This window comes from Cynocephalus volans, chromosome 10 (genome assembly GCF_027409185.1).
Source record: "Cynocephalus volans isolate mCynVol1 chromosome 10, mCynVol1.pri, whole genome shotgun sequence".
NCBI lineage: Eukaryota > Metazoa > Chordata > Mammalia > Dermoptera > Cynocephalidae > Cynocephalus > Cynocephalus volans.
Genome location: NC_084469.1, coordinates 110,826,858 through 110,852,429, shown reverse-complemented (window position 1 = coordinate 110,852,429; position 25,572 = coordinate 110,826,858). Strand labels below are relative to the sequence as shown.

The window sequence follows — 25,572 nt, the reverse complement described above, 5'->3', positions numbered from 1 at the left end:
CACTGGTCAGGGTTGCTCTGGGGGATGTCAATTCCAGGCACTTCTGGCTCCAGTGGGCATTCAGGCAAAGGGCGCTCCAGCAGCCCAGGGCAGCCCTGGCAGCTGACACAGGTGCCTGTTGTTAATGGGGGAGGGATCGCAGGGTGTGTATGGAGCAGCTCGGAGCCTGCTTCCATTCCCGCCCTTCCAGGCTGCTCTTTTAAAAGTATAAATCGGAGAAGCCAGGCACCAAAGTCCACATTATAGGATTCCATTGATAGGAAATGTCCAGAATAGGCAAATCCATAGAGACAGAAAGTAGATCGGTGACTACCAGGGACTAGGGGAGGTGGTGGTGGGGATGGGGAGTGACTGCTAATGGGCATGGGGTTTCCTTTTGGGGTGATGAAATGTTCTCAAACTATGTGGAGATGAAGGTTATACAACATTGTGAGTGTACCAAATGCCACTGAATCAAACACTTTAAAATGGTAACTTTTACGTTATATAAATTTTACCACAAAAAGAAGTATAAATAGGGGTATGCCTCTACCATGCTCTGAAGCCTCCCATGGCTCCCCATTACCTTGAGACAAAATCCAAATTCCTCCCTAAGCCCAGGACTCTTTGTGGTCCCATTCCAGAAGCCCCCACCCTTGTGTCCCTCTCTCCCCTCCAGCCAGGCAGCGGCTCCTCCGACAGCCAAGCTCACTCTCACCTCAGGTCTGTGCACAGGCCATTTTCTTACCTGGCATGCTTTCATTCATTCTTCAGGTCTCCAGTGGGACGTCACCTCCCAACTGGGCCCAAATGTTGTCCTTTCTTTGTACTTTGGATGTTTCCTTCAAGTCACTGACTGCAGTTTATAAATTCATTGTGGTGGTTTTTCTTTTTTCTTTTCTGGCAACTGGTCGGTACAGGGAGCAAAGCCTAGACCTTGGTGTTATCAGCACCACACTCTAACCAACTGAGCTAACCAGCCAGCCTGTGGTTTTAGATCATGGACAGAAAGTTCTACCAGGAAGAAGCAGTTAAGTGCTCCTCAAATGTGTGGTGAATGAATGAATGAATGAATGGGTGAACAGGTAGAGGAATGAAGGTGACCAAGAGACTCTGCCAGGGAGATGCCCAAGGGACTCTCATGGCAGCCTTCAAACAATGGCCCTGGGGGAGACAATGCTGACTCTCCCATATGACACAGGAAGAGACCGTCTTAGTTCAAATCTGATGTTTTTCTCCTAAGACCACAGCTGTCTCTGCAACAAAGACCAACAATTGCCAACAGCACATGCTTCGTCATTTTTACTTCCGTTAAAGATTTTTCAATGGATTTTCCTTCCAAACTGCACAGGCGTGCACTCTCGTTGAGAGGAGGCACATGGCTGTGGTGGGAGGAGGGAGGGGGCCAGGAAGAGCCCCCGCCCTAACCCCACCTGCTTCCCCACAATGCAGACAGTCCGGAGCAGACCCCTCTTTGTGCTCTAACACAGCTGAACATTCCGAATGTGGGGGTTGTCTACATTTTATGCAATTTTTACAAAAATCACATCACACTTTGCAACTGGATTTTATCCTGCAGGATCTAATTTCTTTCTTTCTTTCTTTCTTTTTTTCCTTCCTTCCTTTCTTTTCTCTCTCTCTTTCTTTTTTAAATTGAAGCATATTTGATTACACATATTTTAGGGGTACAACATTGACTACCATCACCTGTGTACAATGTATGTTGATCAAATCAATATTATTAGCTATTCATTATTACAAATCATACTTATTCTTTATGCCCCCTTTTTTTTTTTTTTTTTTTTCGTGACCGGCACTCAGCCAGTGAGTGCACCTGGTCATTCCTATATAGGATCCGAACCCGCGGCAGGAGCGTTGCCGCGCTCCCAGCGCAGCACTCTACCGAGTGCGCCACGGGCTCGGCCCATTCTTTATGCCCCTTATCCGATCTCTTCCCATCCCATTCTCCCTCCCACCTCTAATAACCATAGATTTGTTCTCTCCTTCTGAAAGATTGATGTTTTCTCTGTTGATTTGTTGCCTAGATGATCTGTCCTGTGCTGAGGGAGGTGTGTTCAGGTCCCCCAGTGTTACTGTAGAGCAGATGCTCTATTACTCTGGAGTGGGCTTTGTGGAGAGAGAGGACCTCTTCTTTTTTTGGTTTTTGCTGGTGACTCTCCTTGTGTTGATGCAGTTGAGCGTCTGGTGGGCCACCTGCATGGTGGCTTTGGCATCTAGCTGCTTTTGTGGCAGTTGGGGCTATGGTGGTGGCTGTGGTGGGCCACCTGCATGAAGTGGTGTTCTCAGCGTGCTCCTTGCTTGGTTGTGAATGGGGGTGGGGGAGGCGGCCCTTGGCTTCTGAGGACCCCAGGCGGTCCCATGTAGAGGGTTAGAAATCTTGATTTCGGGCCGAACCCGTTGCGCACTCAGGAGAGTGCAGCGCTGGGAGCGCAGCGACGCTCCCGCCTCGGGTTTGGATCCTATATAGGAATGGCCGATGCACTCACTGGCTGAGTACCGGTCATGAAAAAGACAAAAAAAAAAAAATAATAAATCTTGATTTCTATTTGATTATTAGATAGGGCTTTTAGGTAATGCATGTATGAGACAAAAGTCCTCAGATAGGAGGCAAGAGCCTACAGCTAGGGGGCAAGAGCCCACTAAATCAATTCTAATCACTGTTTAGGTAAGGAATTATATACACTGATTATTAATATAATGGGTTCATTGGAAGATTTTGTGAGAAGGAAACTCACACAGGTCTAAAGCCTTTAGTGTGAACAAGAGAACTGAAGCAAAACAGGGATTGTTCTGAGGGCAATAATCCTTAATACAACAAAACTTAAATGATGAGAAAATATGAGTTAACATTTCCAAGGACGTTCTGCTAGATTAGTTAGTACATGGGGGTTGTTCCACATTTTGCTTTGGGCTGTTTCTTTGAGTTTCTCGAGAAGTCAGCACATTAATGATTATCTCATTGTTTCTTTTGCATGTCACATAGCTTAGACTTATGACTCTTTGATGGTATATTGTTTAAACCATTTTGAACCATGCATGCTTGGATGAAGATTGTTACATAGACAATTTCTTTATGTTCTTACCATGATTGATTAACCATCTGTTTTTTCCCTGTAATTTCCTTGTCTTTACAATAAAAACTGAAGCAAAAACCGACTCAGGCTGTACCCAGTTTCTCCTATCAGAAGAGTTGCTGAGGTGCAGTCCCTTCGGACTTCTCATTGCATTCATGTTGCTTTGAGTAATCTTTTTGCATCTCTGTTACACAGCGAGAGGTGTTAACAGTCCCTGTGGCAGTGTGCCTGGTTCTCCAGCTCATTTCTTAGAAGCTCAGTTATATTTCATGTCTGAGGCCCTTTCACTTATCCCTTCCTTCCCTCTGTGTGCTTTGTCCCCAGGATTCTATCAGCACAGTCAGGGCTCCAGACACATCTGTGGGGATGGAGCCTCACACCTTGGGTTTTGACCTCCACAGGTTTGCCTCATGGGGCAGAGAATTCAGATCCCTGTACTGGCCAACTGCCAAAAAAAGTTAAACAATAAGTGAATAAATTTTTATTGGTTTGCAAAATGGTGGAGTAGGGTGCGACTGCTGTGCAAAACAGCTTGGTGGTCCTGAGAAAGGTAACACAGAGTTACCCCATGATCCAGCAGTCCCACTCCAACGTACAGACTTAAAAGAATCAGAATCAGGTATTCAAACAAAAACTTATACACACATGATCACAGCAGCACTGTTCATAATCGCCAAAAGGTGGAAACAACCTGAATGCCCAGCAACAGACCAATTATGAATAAACAAAATGTGGTCCATTCGTATACTGGAATATTACTCAGCCATAAAAAGGAATGGAGCTCTGATCCATACCACAACGTGGACGAGCCTCGAAAACATTTGTTTCTCTCATAAAAAGACAGACACCAAAGGCATGTATGATTCCATTCATAGAAATGTCCAGAACAGGCACATCCATAGACACAGACAGCAGATTGGTGGTTGTCAGGGGCTGGGGGAGGGGAATGGGGAGTGACTGCTGATGGGGATGGAGTTTCCTTTTGGGGGATGAAAATGTTCCTGAACTAGGTAGATGTGGTGGCTGCCCAGCACTGTGAATGTACTGAATGCCACTGAGTTGTTCAGTTTAAAATAGCTAACATGGTGAATTTTATGTTATGAATTTTACATCAATCAGAAACAAAAAAGTTGGGGTGATCCTCATGAAAGCCAGCAGGATGGGGCACCCCTCCAAGGCAGGCCAGCATTGGATGTCAGCAATTCCACCATGTGCCTGGTCTCCTGGTCTTGTCTTCACTGTCAGCGAGGGAATGCCTCCTCTCGAGTATTCAGCGGCTACATGTGCTGCTTTCCTCTGACTCCCTCTTGTGCACACTCCTCACAGCTGATCTTCTGGGGGAGGAGGAATGTCCTTATTCTAAGATGCACACACTGAGACCCCAAGGAGTGAAGGGAATTTTCCAAGGTCACTCGCTGTGGCCGGGACTTGAGTCAAAGCCCTTCCATCACACACCAGGGGGCTGAGGTAAGGACTTGGGAAACTTTATCTTAAGAGGAGGAGCGAGCTGATGGGAAACCTCCAGGGCAGACTCCCAGGGACACAGAATGATATAAACAGACCAGGTGATGTTCAACAGCTGATGTTTGAGCATCACATTGTGCGGATGCTGATCCTCAGAACCCTGACAGTAGGTACTACTGTTCTCCCAATTTGCAAATGAGGAAACTGAGGCTCAGAGAAGTGAATACCCTGCCCCACGTCACACAGCACAGCAAGACATGTTAGGACTGAGGATTCAAACCCTTAAAGTTTGCTTCACCCTGAGCAGCACAAAGTCATTCATAGACACACGGCACACATGCAGGCACAGACTCCAGGAACTCTCGGAGTCCAACTTGCTGAATTCTTGGGAGAAAAATCTAGCAAAGAAATCAGCTTGTGAAGTCCCCCTCCTAGGGTCTGAGGAAAGCAGTTGGTGCCATAGTTGTAATGGAGCTGCAGTTCCTGAGACTGTCAAAATTCTCAGGGCAGGGAGGGCAGGCTTGGTGGGAAACAGAAACAGCATGTGGACACGTACTTGTGCATGCTCGTGTGCATGTACATCTGCATGTGGGCACATGGCTGTATGTCTTTGTGCATTTGTGTCTTCATGCATATGTGCACGAGTCTTTGTGCTTGCATGTGTGCACGTGTCCATGCATGACTTTGTGCGTGTGGGCACACGTGTCTTTGTGCACATGTGCAAATAACTGCATTTCACAGAGGAAACGGAAGCTCGGAGGGTCCTCGGGCAGGGGGATGGGTGTCAGGCACTCATTGGACTGAGGGGGAAATCGAGGCCTGGAAGGGTGGCCCTCCAGGAACAATGACCCGTGGTTGGTGCACACTCCTGGACTGTCGAGGTAGCGTGGGTCAGGGTCAGAGTAAGAGGATAGGGGAGGCAGAGAGGTTGTGGTGGCTGGCCCGTGTCCTGAGGGGTCAGGGCTGGCGGGTGCTGTTGGCGGGAACAGCCGTGCTTACCTGGGTCCAAGACTCCCACATGGCCTCAGGATGCAGGTGTGGCTGGGGAAACCGGCTGCCGACAGGGTCGCTCCAAGTTGGGACCAATGCTAACATACTGGAGGAGGCAGTGAGATTGAGACCCCTTGGTCCCAGAAATGCCATTTCCAGGGCTTTATCCACAAAGAAGCCTGTTCTATGATGTAGGGCCAAAGTTTGGGAACAACCCAAATGGCTGTGGGTGGGGAACTTGTCAGATAAACGACCATCCACCATATACATGTGTAAATTTATTTCGGAAATTTTTTAAGTGGAAAAAAGAAAAGCAACAGGCAGAATAGAATGTGCAGAGAAGTATAATTTGGATTTTTAAGGAGAGTTACATCTAAAATATGCTTGTATATACAATTGTCTACACAGAGTATCACTGGAAGGAAACCTGTTATTTTTCCACAGACCACACTCTGGTACCGTGTGACTTTGGCCAGGTGTGACTTATTTACAGCCCGTACTTGAGAGTTTTACTCACATGGAGACTGCTGAGCCCTCCTGCTGCGCGAGAGTGTGTGTCTCTGAGGGGTGCCCATGGTGTATCTTGTCATTTTATAGAAACTTGGGGGGGAAAGGAGGGGAAATCTATGTGCTTCACTCTGCATGTATCTGGGTTTTGGTTTGTTTCATCTTTTCTGAAGAAAATGTGCTCATGTGTTGCTTCAACATGCCTATGCGCACGTGTAAAGACACCTTGCTTTTGTGACTGGAGCGTCTTCTGGGGCCCTGGGGGAGTGGGGTAGAAAGAAGGGGAAGGGCCCACCCTGCTGAGGTAGGCATATTTAGGTTCCAGTTAGTCCCAAACTGCAAGGTAGCAGGGGAAATTCTACTTTCCAAATGGGAAGAAATCCTTCCATTTGCAGAAGGGAAACTGAGGCCCGAGGTCTAGTGACCTGTCTGAGGTCAAAGCCACAGTGGATGGAGACCCTCACCCCTAAGCCACTGTCACCAGCCCCAGGGTGGTAGTAACAGGAGATAGGGGGCTGCTGGAGATCAAATTTCCAACTGCTGCTTATCCCAGGTGAGCTTCACAGGGAGTGGCACTGACACTGGAGGTCAGGCATCCTAGGATGAAGGTAAACATTTGGAAGGGTCTTTGGTGGCAACAGATCCCATTATTGGTCAAAAAGGTCACTGCAACTCCTAAGTGTCCTCCAGGACACAGTGGAGTGGAGGGAGGCTTGGCGTCCTGCGTCAGCTCCCTAAGGGGTCTGTCTCTCGACTGTCTCCCTGACCTGCCCACAGCACCAGCCTCCTCCCTGCAGCCCCGCCCCTCCTTGTCACGTGTGCTCAGGTGGAGGCCCCTGCAGTCCCATGGATGCCCGGCTTGCTCCTCATCTGAAGGGCCCAGGGGCTGTTAGTGGAGGTAGCAGACGCAGGCCCAGCAGCACATGGGGACAGCAGGGATCTTTGAGGAGGCCCCAAAGGCCACTCCCTAGTCACGGGGAGGCCCAGGTGGCCTTGGTTTCACTCTGGCAGCCTTGGGGGGTAGGTAGGTGAGTTGTGGGCAGCTGGAGTGGGGCTCCCCCCATCCTGACACCCTCTGAAAGGCAGGTTTCTGTACTCAGTAGTCCTTCCCCCCGAACCCCCTGGAACTGCCCTCCCCACTGTGCTTGGCTGGGATCACTACCAGCTCCCTGGCATCCCCTAGGCCCCCAGCTGGGGTGAGCCAGTCATGAGAGGCTGGAGGAAGAGTGCCAGGCACGGTGGAGGCGGCAGATCATCTGATTCTAGGTCCATGCTGCCATCTACCATGTGCTGCTGACTGGTCTGATTCTAAAAACACATCAGTGGAGACCATGGAAAACTGGGTTTCCTCTACATTTATTGCAACTGCTAAATGATTAACAACATTCACAATTTCTTAAACAAACAAAAACTTTCATTTGTAACATCACAAACATCTTCTAGGTTTCACCAAGGACCAAAACCACTAAAACTCTCTATGTGATTTCCAGTGATGGAAACAAGCCAGAGACAGTAAGCACCCAAAGTGGCGAGTTAGCACTTTCCGGATGCCTGTCGTCCTCGCGGAAGAGACCCTGGAACTAAAATGACAGAAAAGACACTGTGACTCTGACAAGGCCGTGCAACTGCACGTCACGCTTGCACGCAACGTTCGCTGCAGAGCGGTCTTTGCTGGAGAGCAAGGGCAGCCTTGATTAAAGAAGGGTGAGGGGGTGGGGTGGGGGGAAGGACATGGAGGGCCAGCAGCATCTCGTCCCCATCTGGCACAAAGACACACCCCATGCTCCCCAGCTCTCCGGGACACCTTCACTGCCTCAATGTTGAACCCACAATCAAAGGGTCCCTTGAGTGTTTATGGGACCCTGTAGGCTTAAGAAGTAGCTGCTCCCTTTGATGTCTGCCAAAGGCTCATAGAAGCAACCTCAGCTCAAACAGGGATGTCTCCAGGAGGAGAGGCAGGAGGTTGTGGGGGTCAGTGCCCACACAGCAGGAATTCCTCAAGTGTTTTACTTTGTAGTAAATATAAGTGAAGAAAGTCAAGAATGAACATGCCAGGATAAGGTGCACACGATGGTCAGAGCTGAGCTGGAGAGAAAAAGCTCTGTGCTGAGAATATGCACTCCACTCAGGGCCAATGGGTACCCTGAGAGGCCATGACAGACCGAGGTTCCATCCTGAGTACCATCCGTTCACCTGACCCACGGGCAACATGGAAGCTGTTGGGTCAGGAAAGAAAGGAGCAGAAGATGAACCCCATACCTATGGTTCCCCCAAACCAGTTTCAGCCCCACCCCCACAGGCTGGCTTGAGGGTTGGGCTGAGACCCATCCTTAGTGCTGGAACCTCCAGCACCCCCTTGGCCATAAAGATCTGCTAGTTGCCAAAGCAACAGAATCAACCAGAAGCAAGCAGAGCCCCAAGGGCTGCATCTGAATGAAGAGAAACAGGCCCTGGGAGGTGAAGTGGGGCTGGACAGACCAGACAGAATCTGAGGAGCTGGTACCACAGCCCAGGAGGTCTGTGGCTTTAAGAAAGCAAGGATTTCTTGACAGCCAATAAAAGCAGCATTCCCGCTAAGTTGCTCAATTCTCCGACTGACACCCTAACCACTGTGGTGTCCCTCCACCTTGCAGTGCCAGAAGGACCCCAAGATTTCCGGATTTTACCACTTACTCAAAACTTGAGCACTACTACTTTACGAAGAAGGGCTGACATTCCCGCAGCCTGAGAATTCTGCACATAGAAAGAAGCAGCTGGGGGGTCCTCAAGGCGCAATCACATGCCCTCAAAGAGCCAATAGCTGTGGAGCCCCACCAGGAACAGCCTTCCTGCTCTTCACAAAGGCTGTCCGATGACAAGTCTTTGCACTGCCGCACATGCAAAAAAGGGAAGAGTCTTGGAGCATTTATAACCCCCACCACTTTGTAGTGGAGACTCCATGTGTGGCTTAAAAAAAACTGAACTGTCATTTGCTTTCCTTGTGGATTCTAAAGAAACATGCAAATATGGGAAAAGTTCATCTGTTTAAACACGGTTACTCCCCACTGAATAGAGCTATATATCATACTGTTGCTAAAATTTCATTAATCCCAAGAGATGTATTTAAGAGATGAGACACCATTAATACCACATTCACCAAGTCAAGTATCTCCACATTCAGGGAGATGCAGTGCTTTGGTGCCAGAGTACAGACTTGGCAATTAGCAATTTGTATCCCCAGTATAAATTCTGAAGAACAATGGAAAAACATAATCTGCAATCATTTCTGCATCTTGTCTGCTAACAGAGCACTTCTGGAGAGCAATGACCCCACAGACTGGAGAACCAGCCGCAGGAACTGCTTCCTCAGCACCGACAGGCCCAGGTGCTTTCTGGGGGCAGCACCACCTTCTGAAGAGGAACCAAGACGGACGTGGAGGGGACCTCCTGCTCAAAGCACGTGGAAGAGAGAGGAAAGGCAAAAGCAGACTGAAAATGTGCGTTCTGTTTTTCTTTAAGAGAAAGAAAAGCCAGGGAGACCTCAGCCCCAGGGACTGCAGAGACGTCTGTTTTCGTGTACACACCAGGCCATGCTCGGGCACTGCTCCAGGCAGATCCAGGGCGGGGGTGATGTTTTAGGAGGCATTGCTGCTTCAGGGCTTATCTTTCTCATCAGTGGTTCTGATCTATTCAGGAAGAGAACGATTTTGTTCAAAAATTATGGGTGAAAAGGGCAACTAAAAAGAGTGGAAAGATGAGGACATTTATAGGCCTCAGGCTCTGCAGAAGAAAAAGGATTTGAAGACCCTCAGAAAGGGACATGGCCAACTGCCATCCTCTGCGGTGTAGCTTCCACACTTGCCCGTACACGTGCATGAACGGCAGGGCCACTCCTGACTAGGGAACAGTCTGTCTACTGGTCACGTTATGTGGTAGGTGGCGGCATCTGAGAGAGAAACTTGAGCAAGAGAGGAACTGGAGGCGGCCTGTTTCCACGGGAGCGGCCAGGAGAGGCCCGTGAGGCCGCTGCGCTCGTGAGTGCGAGGCTCGCTCCCTTCAGCACACCTGGAAGGTAAGAAGTGGGGCACATCCACATCCAAAGACCCTTTGGTTTCCATTTTGTGACTTTTGTGATTCTTGTGATTTTTTGGTGGCATCTTCATGTTTGTTTTCAGGGGAGTGGGGCACATCAAGTTCTGGGGGCAATGGCTGGCACACCAGGACGGTGGCGTGGGCAGAGTGCTCGTGCCCTGGCTCTGCACGTACCTATTTGCTGGCCCGTTTGTGTCTGTACATCTGCATCATCCGCTGTCGGAACACGTCAAATGTGTCTTCTTTGTGCTCCTGCCCATCGGCGCCCAGCCCCTCCCCTTCCGAGGAAGTTCCCCTGAGGAGGAAATGGAGAGTGAGCTGTGCACCTGAGCCCAGCGCCCAGCCACCAGGACAGGACGCGGGACCCGAGAGACATCTGCAGCAGGTGAAAACCAAGACCTGGGTCACAATGGAAAACAAGGGCACTCACTCATGGGGCGGGAGAGCAGCAGGATGTCTTACCAAGTGGGGGTTATGCTCAGTTTGAAAGGAACTGTCAGCTGGATGTTACTAGCAGGGTCTGACACACTCTGGGCCTGTGCTGTCCTACCCTGGCTGGCCGGCTTATGGGTTCCCAGAAAAAAGTGGTTCTAGGCCTGCAACTACTCAGAAACACCACTCCTCTTTCATGCCGGATGATAATAAATGTGCCCGAGATGGCCAGAGCCACAGGCTGGTTAAATAGTCTACCAAGCACACATGTAAATGATCAGCTTCTCATCTGAAGGCTCCTTTTGTTTAAAAAAACCCAACTGCCAGCTTTCAGCCATCTTCCGCCTGAGGGATCCAAGAATCAGGTCAGAGGACTCAGGGTCAGAGGACTCAGGGCCAGAGTCCCGCCTGCCCACCCTGGCCACGAGTGCCTGCTGCGTACACGCTGACGGGCTCCCGGATGCCCTTCCCACGGGAGCCCAGGCCATGGCCCTCCTTCCAGCCCATCTTCTGCAGCATCTGGAAACCCAGGTTCTTGTCAGTCAGCTTTTGCTGGGCGAATTCAAAGTCCTTGGGTTTCTGGGGAAAGAGAAGAAGCTGGGCTCATGAGGTGCAGGGAAGTGCTGGGAGCAGGGGGTCACCCTGGGCTGGGCCTGGCCCTACCCAAAATGCCCTCCTGACTCCCCACATGCTCAGGTTCAAACTCCGGTCACCTCCCCAGTTCCCTGCAACATCCCCAAGTGGGGTGGGACTTCCAAAGGTCAGAGTCACTGGCCTGAGATTATCCCACAGGCCAGAACCTGGCATCCAGCTCTTGGTCCTGTTTTACAGGCCCCACTGCAACCCAGGTGCTAAGACTGTGACGAAAACTTCATAAGGGGATGGCAGGTCCTGGGTCCAGTAGGAAGAGGCCCGAGCCTAGAGGCAGTACTGCGGGATAGGCCAGACAGGCAGTGGGTGAGAATCGGCTAGCAGAGCCCACTTTGTCCCCCTGCCCCCTTCATTCACTCTCTGGCCCCCTTCCCTGTCTGTCTCTCTGTCCCAGGGACCGGGCTCTACCTGGACGCTGGGGTTCATGCCTAGCACAGAGCAGCCCTTACCGAGAGCAGGTGAAGGGGCCTGGGAACATCCTGTGGTTGAGGGGAGGCTCGGCACCCTCTGGGCCACTGGATGGAGATCTGGGGACAGACAGGTTAAAAGCCCGGCCTCTGTGGGAGGAGCCTGCATAGCTTAAGCAAAAGAAATTTCTGCTCACTCATGAATATTCATGAGCACCCCATGTGAGGGAATCTAGCCAGGCAGCTCTGGACCCTGCCCCGTGTATCTTTAAGACATTTACTGAACTACCAGGGGAGACTGTGCAGGCCTCACATGCTCTTGAGAGTGAGGCAGGGAGGAAGGAAGGAAGGCGGCCAGGTGGGATCTGCACAGCATGACCTCCCTTGTTGGTCCTGAGAAAAATCAAGGTGGCTGGTGCTGGGGTGGCCAAGAGGGTCTGAACTGGGTACAATTGTTGGAGCAGCTAGGAAAGGGCTGGACCACCCTGGGTGTGGAACCAGAGGAAAGTGGACGTGCTAAGCACTGTGAGCACAGGGCCTGGGGGGCGGCCTGTCTTCTGCAGCTCAGCAACCTGTCCCATCATGTCCTGCAGGCCTCACAAGTTGAGAGCCAACAACAGGTCACCACTTGCCACCTGCACCAACGTGCCTAGGAAAGACCTTCCCAAATGTCAGGGTGTGTGGAGAAATACTCAGGCCATCCCTGGAACAGAGGTAAGAGTCAGAGCCAAGGGGACAAAGGACCTCAGAGGAGACAAGGTGGAAAAGGCTGGGCCTGGGGGACCCAGCACCCTTCCACTGGGGGCGGGAGAGGAAAAGGAGAAGGGAGAAGAGCACAGGACCTCAAGTCAGGAGGGAGGGTGGGTTGGTGGCCAGAGAGAGCACGTACTCCCACAAGGAGGGTCTGGGCCCCTTGGCGCCCGTGTTCTCACCAAAAAGGGACAAAACCAAGAAAGGTGCTGGGAGCTCATCCACAAGAAGTACGGCACCCCGAGGTCCAAAGAAGTATGCACGTGTGCATGCATATGTATGTGCATGCATGCATGTGTGTGTGCATGAGTTAAAACAGGCAGCCCCTTGACACCCGCACAAGGTGGTGTGCACACAACTCCCTCTGCAGGGCGGTTAATGGGGGGAGGCAGGAAAGGAGGAGCTATGCTGCTAGCTGGGACAGGAACAGGGGACAAAGAGCACTGGAAAGACATCTCTGCAGAGAATACCAGGCAGGAGCCACAGGCACTGTGAGGCTCCTCGCCACCAGGAAGTGGCTTGGAGGACAGAGGAGGCAGAAACTGCCAGCTGGGATGAGAAAGGGGGTATTTGTCAGGGCCTCCTGGGAGCCACATGTGGCCTGGACCCTGGGAGAGAGGGTGGAGACAGCAGGGCAAAGGCTGGCCATGGCCCCCAAACGGCAGTCCTACATGCCTTTGAGCAAGCTACCCACGTGCAGCAAGAGGGACAGGGGTTGGCTCTGCCTGTACAGAAACTCGTGAACATTCAATTTGTGTTGGTCAACATATCCACTTTCCTGGAAAGCTAGAGGAATACTGTTCCCCGGGGGGCTGGACAGAGGTGTGCACAGACGAGAGCTGCAGGCATGGTCTCCAAGCGGCAGTCACTGTGGCCCTCTCCCCACCTAAGGATACCCGCCAGGTACCGGGCTGTTTAATCCTCAAGGTACCTACTACCTGCAGGGTAGCTCCCACTTTACAGACACAAAGCCAAGGCCTGGGGTTACATGCCAAGGTCAGAGAACTGCTAAGCAGCAAGGCCAAGCTCAAATCCAGCTGTGCCCAGCTCCATGGCCCAGTGGCCCCTCACAGGGCTATGCCCTCATCTATACCGCACAAATGGGCACCAGGCGCCAGCCTAGTTTAAACCCCCCCACACCAGTCAGGACCAAGAGCTTTGGACACAGGAAGGTCCCTCTCCCTGTGGCAACCAGGGCGCTCAGAAGGGGTCTGATCCACCATGGCTTTCCTCACTGTCCCCACTGCCCAATGCCAAAACAGTGACCTCACCCAGCTTCCTGACCACAGAGGACCTGCAGTCTCTCCACATGTGACCTCACCTGCCCCCACAATGTGCCCCTGCCCCCACCACCCAGCCATCTGGAGTACACTCCCACTTCCTGCCAACAACCTGCCCCCAATGCCAGCGAATGGCAGCTCTGTCCTGCTACCTGCCCAGGCCGACTCCCACACACAGCACACCAGCGAGTCCCACCGACTCCACCTTCACCCCTTCTCATTGCCTCCCCATGCCCTAGTCCAAACTGTCCTAAGTCGAAGCCTCCTCCTGGTCCCCCACTGTGCCTGGCCTCCATTCCACAGGCTGCTCTCCACCAGAGTGGCCATGTCTTCTGCCCAAACCCCTACTACAGGTCCCCGAGGGCCTCCCTCGGAGGAGGGGCTGCAGTGCTGACACCAGTTTACAGTCCTCCTCACTCCCCGACCCCTGCCTGCCACAGAGGTCTCCTGCTGAGCCAGGACTGCCTCTGTGTGGAAGATACCAACATTAATAAAGCAAATATAGTTTTAGCAGCTTGAATTTCTCAATGGCCAAGACATTCTCACTGGCCAAGCTCACTTCTCAAATCCCACTGCACATATCAGGCCTCAACCATCTGTTCAATGGACTAATTACTGCCCTCCTATGCTTTAGACAAAAGGAACAATAGTATTAAAAAGCCTCCTGAGGGCTGGCCGGTTAGATTGGTTGGTTAGAGCGCATCCTTGTAACACCAAAGTCAAGGGTTCAGATCCCAGAACCAGCCGGCTACAAAAACAAAAACAAAAAACCCAAAGTCTCCCAAGAGAAAAGACTCCATTGTGTTTTGTCCATTAACACCTCAGTTCTAAGTATGAGTACAACTTAATCACAAGGTGTAGTGTCCTTTAAAACTCCAACAAATTCTGACCAAGTACATCTTGAGGGAGGACTTAAAAGTGGTTACGCTTACCTTCTTTTTGGACATGGGACGACCCCGAGGCCTGTCATAGGCGATTCGAACTGGTTCATGAACTGGAAGACAAAAGAAAGATACACATGCACATACATGCACTTTCCGCAGATTTCTTAGAGAGAGACTGAAGGTGTTGCAGAGATTTGGCTAATGGCACCTCTGAGGCGAGAGGGTGCCCCACCTGAGGGTACTTCGCATCTTTCAACAATGGCTGAGACCCACGGAGCAAGCGCAGAGGCTAACCACACCTGGAATCAGCAGTGAAGGGCTCCCCGGAGAGGTGCCTCCCTTTGGGAAAGTCTACTCTACTCAAACCTACCCCACATTTATAACAAAGGACTTGATACGTGGATTACTTTCCATGACCACAGGAATATATTTTGACTCAACAAATGAACTATTCGCAACTCCGTGCCCTTCCAGTTTATCCGCAACTATTCCACTGGTAAAGAACTAAAGTCCACCCAGAACTTTCCAGGAAAAAACAGCCATTCTTCTCATAAAGAGCATCAAATCACATTATTATATATATATATATAGATATATATATATATATAATAATGAAGGGGAGATCAGAAGATCTGGTTTTGTCTCATCAACCACCTGATCAAAGAACTGAGAGCTTCCAAACAAAGAATTCTGCTTTCCCCCAAGAAGGACATATGTAACAAGCATTCTGACATTCTAGTCACAACTACAAGAAGTTTGGAAGGACAAAGGGGTTACAGTGGAACAGTTAGTAATCCACTGCAACACCAAGGTTTCCAAACACAACCCACGAGGACCCTTCCAAAGCAGGAGAAACTGTGAAGACGCTGTCGCCTGTGAATGTGACTGTCTCAACGATAGAACACACAGATAACTCTTTACGCTGTCACAGGATGGGGACCATTCCTGCAACAACCTCACACACAGGTTTTGCAGCATCAGCTCCATACAAGAAGCACGCCTGGGCCTGACCATGCAGAGATCTTTTGGACAGGCATGGGGGACACTAGGATAACCTGGGCCACAGCTGATCCACCAAAAAAACATGTGCAACACAATTCCACTTACTGACAGTCTACAAAAGGCAGAACCACAGGGCCAGGAAAGAGTCAGTGGTTGCTGGGGCTGGGTTGGGGAGGGGACCACAAAGGGACAAGAGGTACTTTCTGGGAACAACAGGCTTCAGCTCTGCTGTACTGGTGGGTTATTGGCTATGCACATCTGCCAAAACTGCTCAAACTGTCCACTTGAAAAGGGTGCACTGCATTGCTGGTAAACTGTACCTCAAGAACCCTGATCCTCCCTACAAGAGAGCAGGAGACTGCTTCCCATGGCCAAGGCAGGCATAGCACAGAACAGAGCCTACCGTCCCCTCCCCCAGTGTCTTCCCACCTCACTGTCAAGACACAAAGCACGTTACCACTACCCTGGACCTTTGGAGGTTCAGAAGGCTGTCCACCCTCAAGATAACCTAGACCCATCCCCTTCATGGTCGAGGCTCCCTGTCGGAACCCAGGCAGTAATGGAAACACCCGCAGCACGCAGAGCACTGGAAGCCAGACTAGCAAAGAAGTATCTCCTCAGAGAGACAACTTCAGACCAACTGGGAGAGGCACTGACATTCTGGAGTGATGTCAAAACTGCTAGAACTACTTTAGATTAAAAACCCCATGCTGTGCTGGCCACTTTGGGGCACACCCACCTGCAGACTTGCTAATTCTCTGCCTGGGACCCTAGTGGGATTTTGGGGAGGTACTGTCCTACCAGAGTCCCGAGGTCACTAGGAAGGTTGACGGGTATAATCTGAGACAGGAAGGGTAACAGGGCCAATCCTGGGGCTAAGCTAAAGCCAAGGATCAGCAAATTCTTCAAAAACAGCCAGCCAATGTCTCTACCTGTCTCTGCTGCCTTCCACGGCCTGCCAACCCCACGGCTGGGGCAGCCGTGCTGATGGGTGACACTCACCTTTTGGCTCCTGGATGAGACACACCCTCTTGGGAGCCGGAATCATGCCGACCTTCAGTGACTTGCTGCTGATCCTCTTCCGGGGGAAGCAGGTGCCAGAAGAGGCCTGTGACAGGGTGGGCATTCCAGCCAGGTCGTCCTCGGCAGCCTCGCCGGGGAGGCCGTCGTCAGGAGGGCTGCCCTCAGAGCCCTCAGACTTGCCGTCCCCTCCTCCTGGCCTGGAGGTCCCTCCATGAGCAGAGGCCTCCTCTCTCCCCTCCTCATCCTCATCGTCCTCGTCCTCATCATCCTCGTCCTCCTCAGGCATCAACTCTGGGCTCCTGAGCTCAGCCTCCTGCTGAGGGAACTCGTCCTCCAAGTCCCTTTCCCCTTCCACATGGTCCACGGGGCTCTCCTGAGAATCGCCACCCGTGGGGAGGTTGAGTGGAGATGATGTGAAACAAATGGATGGACACAGTTCAAACACTTTCTTTCGATAGAATTTGAAAGCTGAACTATTTTGGTCATGTAGAAACCTGGGACACAGATGAAATACACTGGTTAACTAGGGAGTATCTCTACACATTTTTGTTTGCTGAAACTGCCTGGGACAGATCCACTGAAGCTGGGGTGGGACGATGGAATGAACAACCTGCGCAGCTCTGGTAGATGGTGCAGCTTCTCAGTGAGACAGAACATTTGAGGAACACTAGTAATTTAACTGAGGAACCAGAAACAAAGAGGCCTCACAGCCTTTTGGGGAGGAAGTTGGAGGAACAAGGTACAGGGGACGACCAGGGAATGTGCAGGAATGAGCTCTAACCTTGCAGCCAGAGACCCAACCTGGGCTCCACCTCACCCTTTCTGGTGACTTCACCAGCCTCTCTGGGCCTCCGTGTGCCCATTTTGATTCTCTGGTTCCTCTCACATTTCCAGGTAGGAGACATGTGGAGATATGCCAGGAGACGTTGCACAGCTCCTGCTGGAACCCGAGCACCACAGAGCTGGGAGGTGTCCCCAGAGGAGGGCTCATGCCCTGCAGAAACCTCTGCCCTGCAACAGGCACTGCAGCTATGGCAATGAGGCCTCTTTGACCCCTAACCATTGCTGTGGGGCTGCTATAAGAAACTTAAAAGGCACAAAACTCCACTTGGACCAAAGGAAAGAGCGCTTGTTCTAGAATAGGGTAATTCAACCTCACAAAGGTGCCAATTCTCCCCTAGTTCATGTATAAACATAGCCCCATAAAACAATTTTTTTCTGGATCAGGACAAGATGATTCTAAAGTTCATAAAGAAAAATAAACATGCAGGTGTACGTGGGAAAATCCTAAACAAGATCAACAAGGGATTCCAGCCCCATCGAATACCACAAGGTGCATTAAAAGTTCTAGAGTTAGAACAGGGTAGCAAGTACGTAAGGCAGACTAAGAGGACAGAATAAAAAGACCAGAAGCTGTCTGATGAAGGGGCCTCTCAAACCACTGCAGAAAAGGAATAGTGTTGGAACAACTGGACAAATTTCTAGAAAAATATCAAACTTAGATCCATCTGTATGTCCTCTGCACTTGAATAATACCTACATAGATTATGGATCTAAACATATAAGATAAAACCATACAAATTCTAGAAGAAAATACAAAAGCTGAGTGCTATGGGTCAAATGTGTTCCCCAAAAGTTCTTGTGTTGGAAACTTGATCCCCACTGTAATAGTGTTAAGAGGGTGGGAAATCCAATTATGATATTTGAAAGATGGGGCCTTTAAGAAGTGATTGGATTGTTAGGACTGTACCCTCCTGAATGGGTTAATCCATTCATGGAGTAATGAGTTATCACGTGCGTGGTTCTGATGAACTTATGAGAACGAGTGAGGGAGACCCAGAAAAAAGCCCTCACCAGATGTACCCCCTGAACTGCCTCCAAAAGTATAAGAAATAAATTTTATTTCTTTACAAATTACCCAGATTCAGGTCTTCTGTCATAAGCAACAGAAATGGACTAATTCACTGAGTTTGGGGAAATTCTTTCTATGACTTGATATCCAGGTTCAATAAAAGAAAAAGTTAATATATCTGATGACATAAAACACTTCTACTTGCAAAACATACCATAATCAATGTGAAAGTTAAAAGGCAAAGTAGAAGAAATACCTTAAAAAGCAACAAAGAAAAAGTCCAAAAACACAATAGAGAAAAGGGCAAAGATTAAGAACTTCTGCCATCCAAAAGACACTGCTAGAATAAAAAGACAAGTCACAGAATGAGAGAAAATATCTGCAAATCACATATCTGATAAAGGACTTGTACCAAGAATATCCAATAAAACTCTCAAAATTCATTAATAACTAAATGAACCACCCAATAAAAAATTGGACAGAAGATCTACATAGACACGTTGCTAAAGAAATACGGAAAGCACAGACACTTGGAAAGACGTTAAGTAGAATTGGACCTCAGAGCAACACCACTGAGATCCAGAGAGGATGCCCCCCCCCACCCCACCCCTGGCTTGCACCACAGACGGGGACAGCCAACATTAGGAGACTGACAACACCAAGTATCGACGAGGAGGGAGGAACTGGACTCCTAACCACGCTGCTGGGAATGCAAACTGGTGCAGCTGTTTTTGAAGACAGTTTGGCAGTTTCTTCAAAAATTCAACATGCACCCATTGCCTATGCCAGCTTTTCCTCTGCCTGGTATTTACCCAAAAGAAATGAAAGCAGGCATCCATGCGAGACTTTACACAAATGCTCACAACAGCTCTGCTTGTGATGGCGCCAACTGGAATCACCTCAAATTCCATAAACGACCGAAGGGATGAAGAGACAGTGATCCAGCCATACGATGCAGCAGAAAGGAACAAGCATCAGTACAGGTAATACCATGGAGACTGCGAATGTTATGCTGGGTTAGAAGCCAGGCAAAACAAGAGCACACACTGCACGATTTCATCGATGTGCATTTCTAGAGAGTGCAAACTAACGTGTAGTGATAGAGGGCTGATGGGCACTGCCCTGGGAGGTGGGAGTGGGCAGGAGGAAGGGAGGACAAAGGGCCCAAGGAAACATTTGGAGCTGTGGATGTGTTCACTACCTCAACTGCAGTGATGGTTTCACAGGTGCAGATGTACGTTAAAACCCATTGAACAAATATGTGCAGTTTATGGCATGTCAATCATACCTCAATAAAACTTTTTTTTTAAAAGAGCAAATGATATGAACAGTTTATGGAAAGATATACAAAAGACACATAAATATAAGTACATGAAAAGATATTCCACTTCACTTATAAGAAAAACACAAACTAAAACCCACTGAGAAAAGTAGAAGTTTCTCACCCTTTCTAGTTACTCAAATCATGCCAAACGGGGAGAGGAGTGGGGACACACACCCTGCACTGCTGGGCAGAGTCCCTCAGGGAGGGGAATGTGCATTATCTAACAAAACCACGTTGGCATTACACTTGGGTCCAAGAATCCCTCTTGCTGCAGATACCTGGAGATTCCCTTCATTAACACAAAGCCATTGTGCATGAAGCCATTCGATGCAGCAGTATTCATGAGGGCAACTTGAATGCCACCAACTCAGCTATATACAAAAGAACAAGGGTAGAGGTGAGAACAGGAAGTTGATGGTTTCCTATATGTTGTTAAGGGAAACAAGCAAGGCGCAAAAGAGAATAATATATATAGAAGGCTACTTTTTGTATAAGAAATAAGGGAGAAATATATATACGCACACACAAGAAATGAGAGAAAATGGATTCCTGTTGATGGGTGGAGGCATAAGCACGAAGGTGAGACTCCTCTGAGTTCACCTTTTATAATTTCCACTTTAGAACAATGCAACTGCTATACTTAAAAATTAAATTTAAAAAGATAGGGAGAAAAAGCACGAAAACTAAATATCAGCGGACACAAATGAAATTGACTATATGAGAATCTGAGAACCACACCTACAAAATGAATTAACCTAGGGAACTCGAGCACATTTGAGGTATAATCTTTCTAGGAGCACAAAGAACACAAAACCATCTTGGCCTGTTTACGAGCACAGCTGGATAGTGTCCATCACCCTGCCCAATGTTGTGGTAGGATCCAGGATTCTCCCTCTGAGGAAGGAGAGGACAGAGCATTCCAAGGAACACTGCTCAGAAAAAGCCATCATAGAGGGTGAGGAGTCACCCAAAACCCTAGCAGAGCCCAAGTGCCTAGGATAATGCAAAGTTCTCTTTCAAACTGTAGTTTTCATTGAAAGAAGAAGAAAGGACTGATGAAATGCCCCAGTTTCCCTGTGGTGAAGTGAGGTTCCACCCACGGCAGGCAGGCCCGACTCTGAAGTCTGCAGGGCCCAGTAGCCCCTGAGGTCACCAGTGCCTGGAGAATGAAGAACCAGGATATGAACCTGGCCAGGCCTCCCACCCACAAAGCAGTCAGTGCCCCATGCAGCAGGCCTGAGTCTCACACGGATCAGGAGGCAACCTGGAGCAGGACCCAGTCAGGGGCTAAGGCTGTGGAAGAGGGTGGTATTCAGCCCATGCAGGTCCCAATCGAATGGAAGAGATGCTTCGACACCACTGGAGCCCATAAACACTCTGACAAATGTAAGTTTTCAACAGTATTGTTTTTTTGGTTTTTTTTTGGGGGGGGGGTTGACCAATAAAGGGATCGCAACCCTTGGCACAGTGTGGTCTGCACCACGTTCAGCCAGTGAGCTATCCCTATATAGGATCCTATATAGGCTATCCCTATATAGGATCCAAACCCACAGCCTCGGCGCTACCAATGCTGCACTCTCCCGAGTGAGCCACGGGGCCGGCCCTCAACAGTATTGTTAACTAGACTAAAGCACGACTCTCCAGCAAGCTGGGAACTGAGCCCCCCAGCACAGTTATGGCTAAATGATGGGAACACATGGCCCCCAGGCAGCCTCCCTCTGAAGGAGGCACCTCCACATGGCTCCTTGGAAGAACCCCAGAGGCAGAGGGGGATCCCACCCTGGTTCTGTCACCTGTGGACTGTGTGCTTTTGAGCTGACCCCCATCTCAGGATGGAGAGGGTACGGGTGCCATGCCATGGCTATGTGTCAGTGCCTGTTGCCCAGAGCTGGACAAAGGCCAACTGTCACTCCACGGGCAGCAAATCCTCACCTCTCCCCCACTATCCTTGGCTGATTGCAACTTGGCCTTTGGATGCAGATTAAACATCCCTCCAGGGGGCTTCTCCTGATTCCCCAAATGAGGGAAGGTCCCCCTGGTCCCCTAGAACAGACGCTTCTCCCTCACGGCCCTAGTTCAGTTGGAGTCACGACTTATCCCTGGTGTATCCCCGGGGCAGGACAGCACTGGCTAGGCTGCCTGGCAGGCTCTCAGAATACACGTGTTGGGTGAACACATTCACATCAAAAGGATGTGATCAGATGTGGGGGTACGTACCACAGGTCAGGGTTATCGGTGCTGTTTTCTATGCTGAATTGTTCAATTTCTGGTCCCACCTGAGCAACAAATCTGGCCAGTTTCTCTGCAGTCTCCATTGTCTTCATGTCAACTACAAAACAAAGAACATGTCATGTGTTGCTTCTGAGCTGCCGCTTCCTGTGTGAACATTGTGCACACCCCTCCCTGCAGTTTCGCCCTTCACCACATGACTCTGCAGCTCTGTCCAGCAAGAGGCAGACTGTCTTCCCCCCTTCAATCAGAGCTGGCCCTGGGACTTGCATAGGCTGACAGAAGAGGCAGAAGTGCCAATTATCAGTTCCAAGCCCAGGCCTCGAGGTGAACAAGACTGAGCTGACTGCTCGGGGGTGACAGGCACATGGCCCAGTCACCTCCACCACCCCAGCCGACAGCCCCAGCTCAGCAGATGCCCTGTTGTCAGCAGACTTGAAGCACTATGGGTCACCTCTTGTTCTAAGCCACAGGCTGGAGTGGCTCGCAACAGAGCAACAGCTACACAGTGCAGTAGGTGTGGAGACGTGTCTGACCCTACGTTCCTGACTAGTGTTCAGTGGAGCACGGTCAGAGAGCAGGCCCATTGACAGGGAGGAGGTAACAGCTTAAGGGGACCCAGAGAAGCAGAAGGGGTGAAGCTGGTAAACTCAGAAGAAGCTGTGCAGGTCAGCTAACCCTTAGGAGATCTACAGAGACCTTGGAGAAGAGAAGACAGAAGGAAGAAAGACAGCCCTAGGGAATGCCACAATGAAGTAAGGAGAGTAAGAAATGGGATCCCAAGCACATGCACACACTTGTGCTGGCCACCCCAGCAACACGACCCTGTTGGGGAGCACAGAGGCGCTGCAGCACCTTGTGTCAGCTCCCCCTCAGGAGAGGAGGAGAGGGCAACAGGACTTGTATGCAGCCCTCTTGGGGAAGCAAGAGATGACACCTCCACGTGTGCCCATCCTGGCTAGTCCCTATAGCTACTGCACGCCACCTTGCCCAGACTGCTGAGACACCATCCTTGCCTGTGGAGAGACCTCTGGAGAAGGGAGAGTGGGGACTGGGGCCCAGAGGAGTGGGGACAGGAGTGAGCACCCACCGTCAGCAGATGGGCAGGGAGAGGAGGTCTGAGGGGTTTCGGAGGCGTCCGCTACTGCTGCCCTGGGGGATGGGCCTGAGGCTTCTGGGCTGGGGTCCTGAGCAGAGGGTCCAGCTGGGTCTGGTGGGCAGTTCTTGCCAGCATCGCTTCCATCTGGCAGGGACAGCTTTGCCTGTGAGGAGCCTGGAGGCTGCTGGCCGTGGTGTCTCAGCCGTGTGCCTGAGGAGAGGAGGGTCTGGGTGCCGATGGTTGCTCTCCTCGCCTTCCAGCCCCGGAGCCCATGAGCACGGAGGAGCCCCCGCCGCTGTCCTGGAAGAAGTCTCTTCTTGAGGTTGCGGACTGCCCGGGCGTACAGCATAGCCCGCACTGCACACTCGGCCGAGGTTGGCTTCTGATCGGCTCCCTGCCAGGTCTGGCTCAACCGCTGCATCTCTGCCAACTTCAGCTTGTAATATTTATACTCCAGGCTACTTTCATCAGACAAAAACCTATGTAACAAAACAGGCACAGCAGGACATTTGTGACAACACCACCGTGTACCAAATCATTGCTGCAAACACATTTCTGTAAACCGTTTCTTTATGGTGGCCTCCCACTGTCCTCTGTTGTCTGAGAAGCTCCTTCTGGCTCTGCTGAGGACCCAGAGCCAGGCCCAGGACTCTCCAGCCCAAAGTGATCGCACGGCAATCAGGAGCTTTGAGTGAGTAGAGGTTGAGTTCCTCCTCAATTTCCCTCATCAGCACCCATGAGGAGGCTTGGAGCTCAGGGTGGCCTTGCAACACAAACCAGTCACCCTGGAGCCACGGGGGCTGCGGGGCTGCTACCAGCACCCTGGCAGGCAGAAGTGACACCCTTCAAATGGCCCAGGCAGGCTGAGCACTCAGTGAGCTTGCAACTGCTTCATCGAGGCAGGTGTGATGGGACCTAGAAGAGAACACTGACAGGGGAGCCTGTGCCCCTGCCATGAAATCACACGAAACAGTCCTAATGATGAGAACAGTACAGAAAAGACAAGGCTCAGCCACAGTACTAACACAACATGGGAAGTGAAAACAGAAAGCTACAGAAGACCTCCACCAATATGTATCATCTGAAACTGCTCTGTGTGCATACCCATGTCCATGTATATTTGCTTTTTTCAAACAGATTGAAAGACTATGAGGCAAACTTAAGAATTGGCGCTGGGGAATGGGATAGAAAGGGATGTGCAGGGGGATTTTCATGTTACTTATATGTGTATACATTTTTTTCTTTTTTTGTTTTTTAATGTAAAACTTTTTTTTCTTTTTCTAATGTGTCTAAATTTTTTCAAAGAGCATTATTTACTTCATTTCCATTTCATTAGCATCTTCTTTCATCTCTGTCAATCCTTCCCCTTCTAGCGTCTTTAGACTTTTTCATCATTTTCCTTCTAGCTTCACAAGTCGAATGCTTTTTATCTCCATTCCTTATTCCTAATAAATGCCCCAGAAGTCACACTTTTTCTCCCCAATGCTGTTACAGCCACCTCTGGCATGTAGTGTTCTCCCTGCTACTTCCTTCTAAACTGTTTCTGATTTCAGTTCTGATTCTCAAACGTTATTTAGAAGCCTGTTTTGTTTTGGTTGTCGCTGGTTTCTAGTTTTCCGCACTGCATAACATGGCCCACCTGAGTTTTCTATCTCTGGATGTGCTGCAATTTTCTCTGTGATCTCATATGTAACAGACTTTTGTGAATGTTCAATTTCAGTTTGTGTTAAAGAAGAACGAATAATTTGGGAATATTTCAGGTGGCTTTCAGACTGCTTGATGTTAAGTGGCCACATATTAGGTCTTAGATGAGGTTTCTGATTACCAGTGACACAGACACTGATTAGAAGTGAAGTGGCTATGTGTCGCAGGGTGCTGGCAACACCATGCAACACGGCATATCCCTGGCAGGCAGCTCAAAGCTCCTGCTGACACTGTCAGCACAGTCAAGGTCTGGCTGGACCTGGGCAAACAGGCTGCACCATTACTCCGCCACTACACTGAACCCTCTGCAGGGCTGATAGGAGCAGTCTCCAAAATCACATCCTGCCAAGCAAGGTTTCCACTTAAAAGGGAACACTGACCAACAGGCTGCTCTTGCTCTCCAGTCACATGCAGCCCCACCAAGGCCACCCTCATCAAGAGCAGAAGGCAGAGTCAGTGCCCAGCAACCTGACAGCCCCAGTCACCCATGGCTCTGATGGAAGCCCCTTTCCCCTGGATGGTTCCAATGTCGAAGGACATCAGTCACAAATCTACTTCCCAACTCCTGTTGGAATACAGCATCAAGAACACAGAATACTAGAGCATGGTGCTGACAACACCAAGGTCAAGGGTTCAAGCTCCATACCAGCCAGCAGCCAAAAATACCCCACAGAATACTTGCAAGCCAACACAGCCACTTATTAGCTGTCAGCCTTTCTGCACCTCAGTTTTTCCATCTGTAAGATGGGGAGGATGACAACAAACAACTTCTTCATGTTGTTATGAGGCTTGAGTTGTACACTTTTCATCAGGAGGCAAGTGCTGCGAA

The 25,572-nt window shown here is 50.1% G+C and overlaps 1 protein-coding gene across 5 annotated transcripts in view; it reads right to left on the bottom strand.

Annotated features, from left to right (window-relative positions):
* Positions 1–7,375: 7,375 nt before the first annotated feature.
* The window catches only part of SUGP2 (SURP and G-patch domain containing 2), a 33,151-nt gene continuing 14,954 nt past the window's right edge, over positions 7,376–25,572 (bottom strand). For 4 of the 5 annotated variants that reach the window (XM_063109476.1, XM_063109473.1, XM_063109475.1 and 1 more), the window contains exons 5-11: positions 23,031–23,518; positions 21,929–22,040; positions 16,515–17,029; positions 14,559–14,620; positions 10,981–11,117; positions 10,281–10,401; positions 7,376–7,615 (exon numbers count right to left, since the gene is read on the bottom strand). In XM_063109476.1, coding sequence (XP_062965546.1) covers positions 10,281–10,401; positions 10,981–11,117; positions 14,559–14,620; positions 16,515–17,029; positions 21,929–22,040; positions 23,031–23,518 — 1,435 coding nt within the window. In that variant the 3' untranslated portion in view covers positions 7,376–7,615. Of the gene's footprint in view, positions 7,616–9,598; positions 9,701–10,280; positions 10,402–10,980; positions 11,118–14,558; positions 14,621–16,514; positions 17,030–21,928; positions 22,041–23,030; positions 23,519–25,572 lie in introns of all 5 variants that reach the window. The other variant, XR_010024575.1, reaches the window with a different exon arrangement.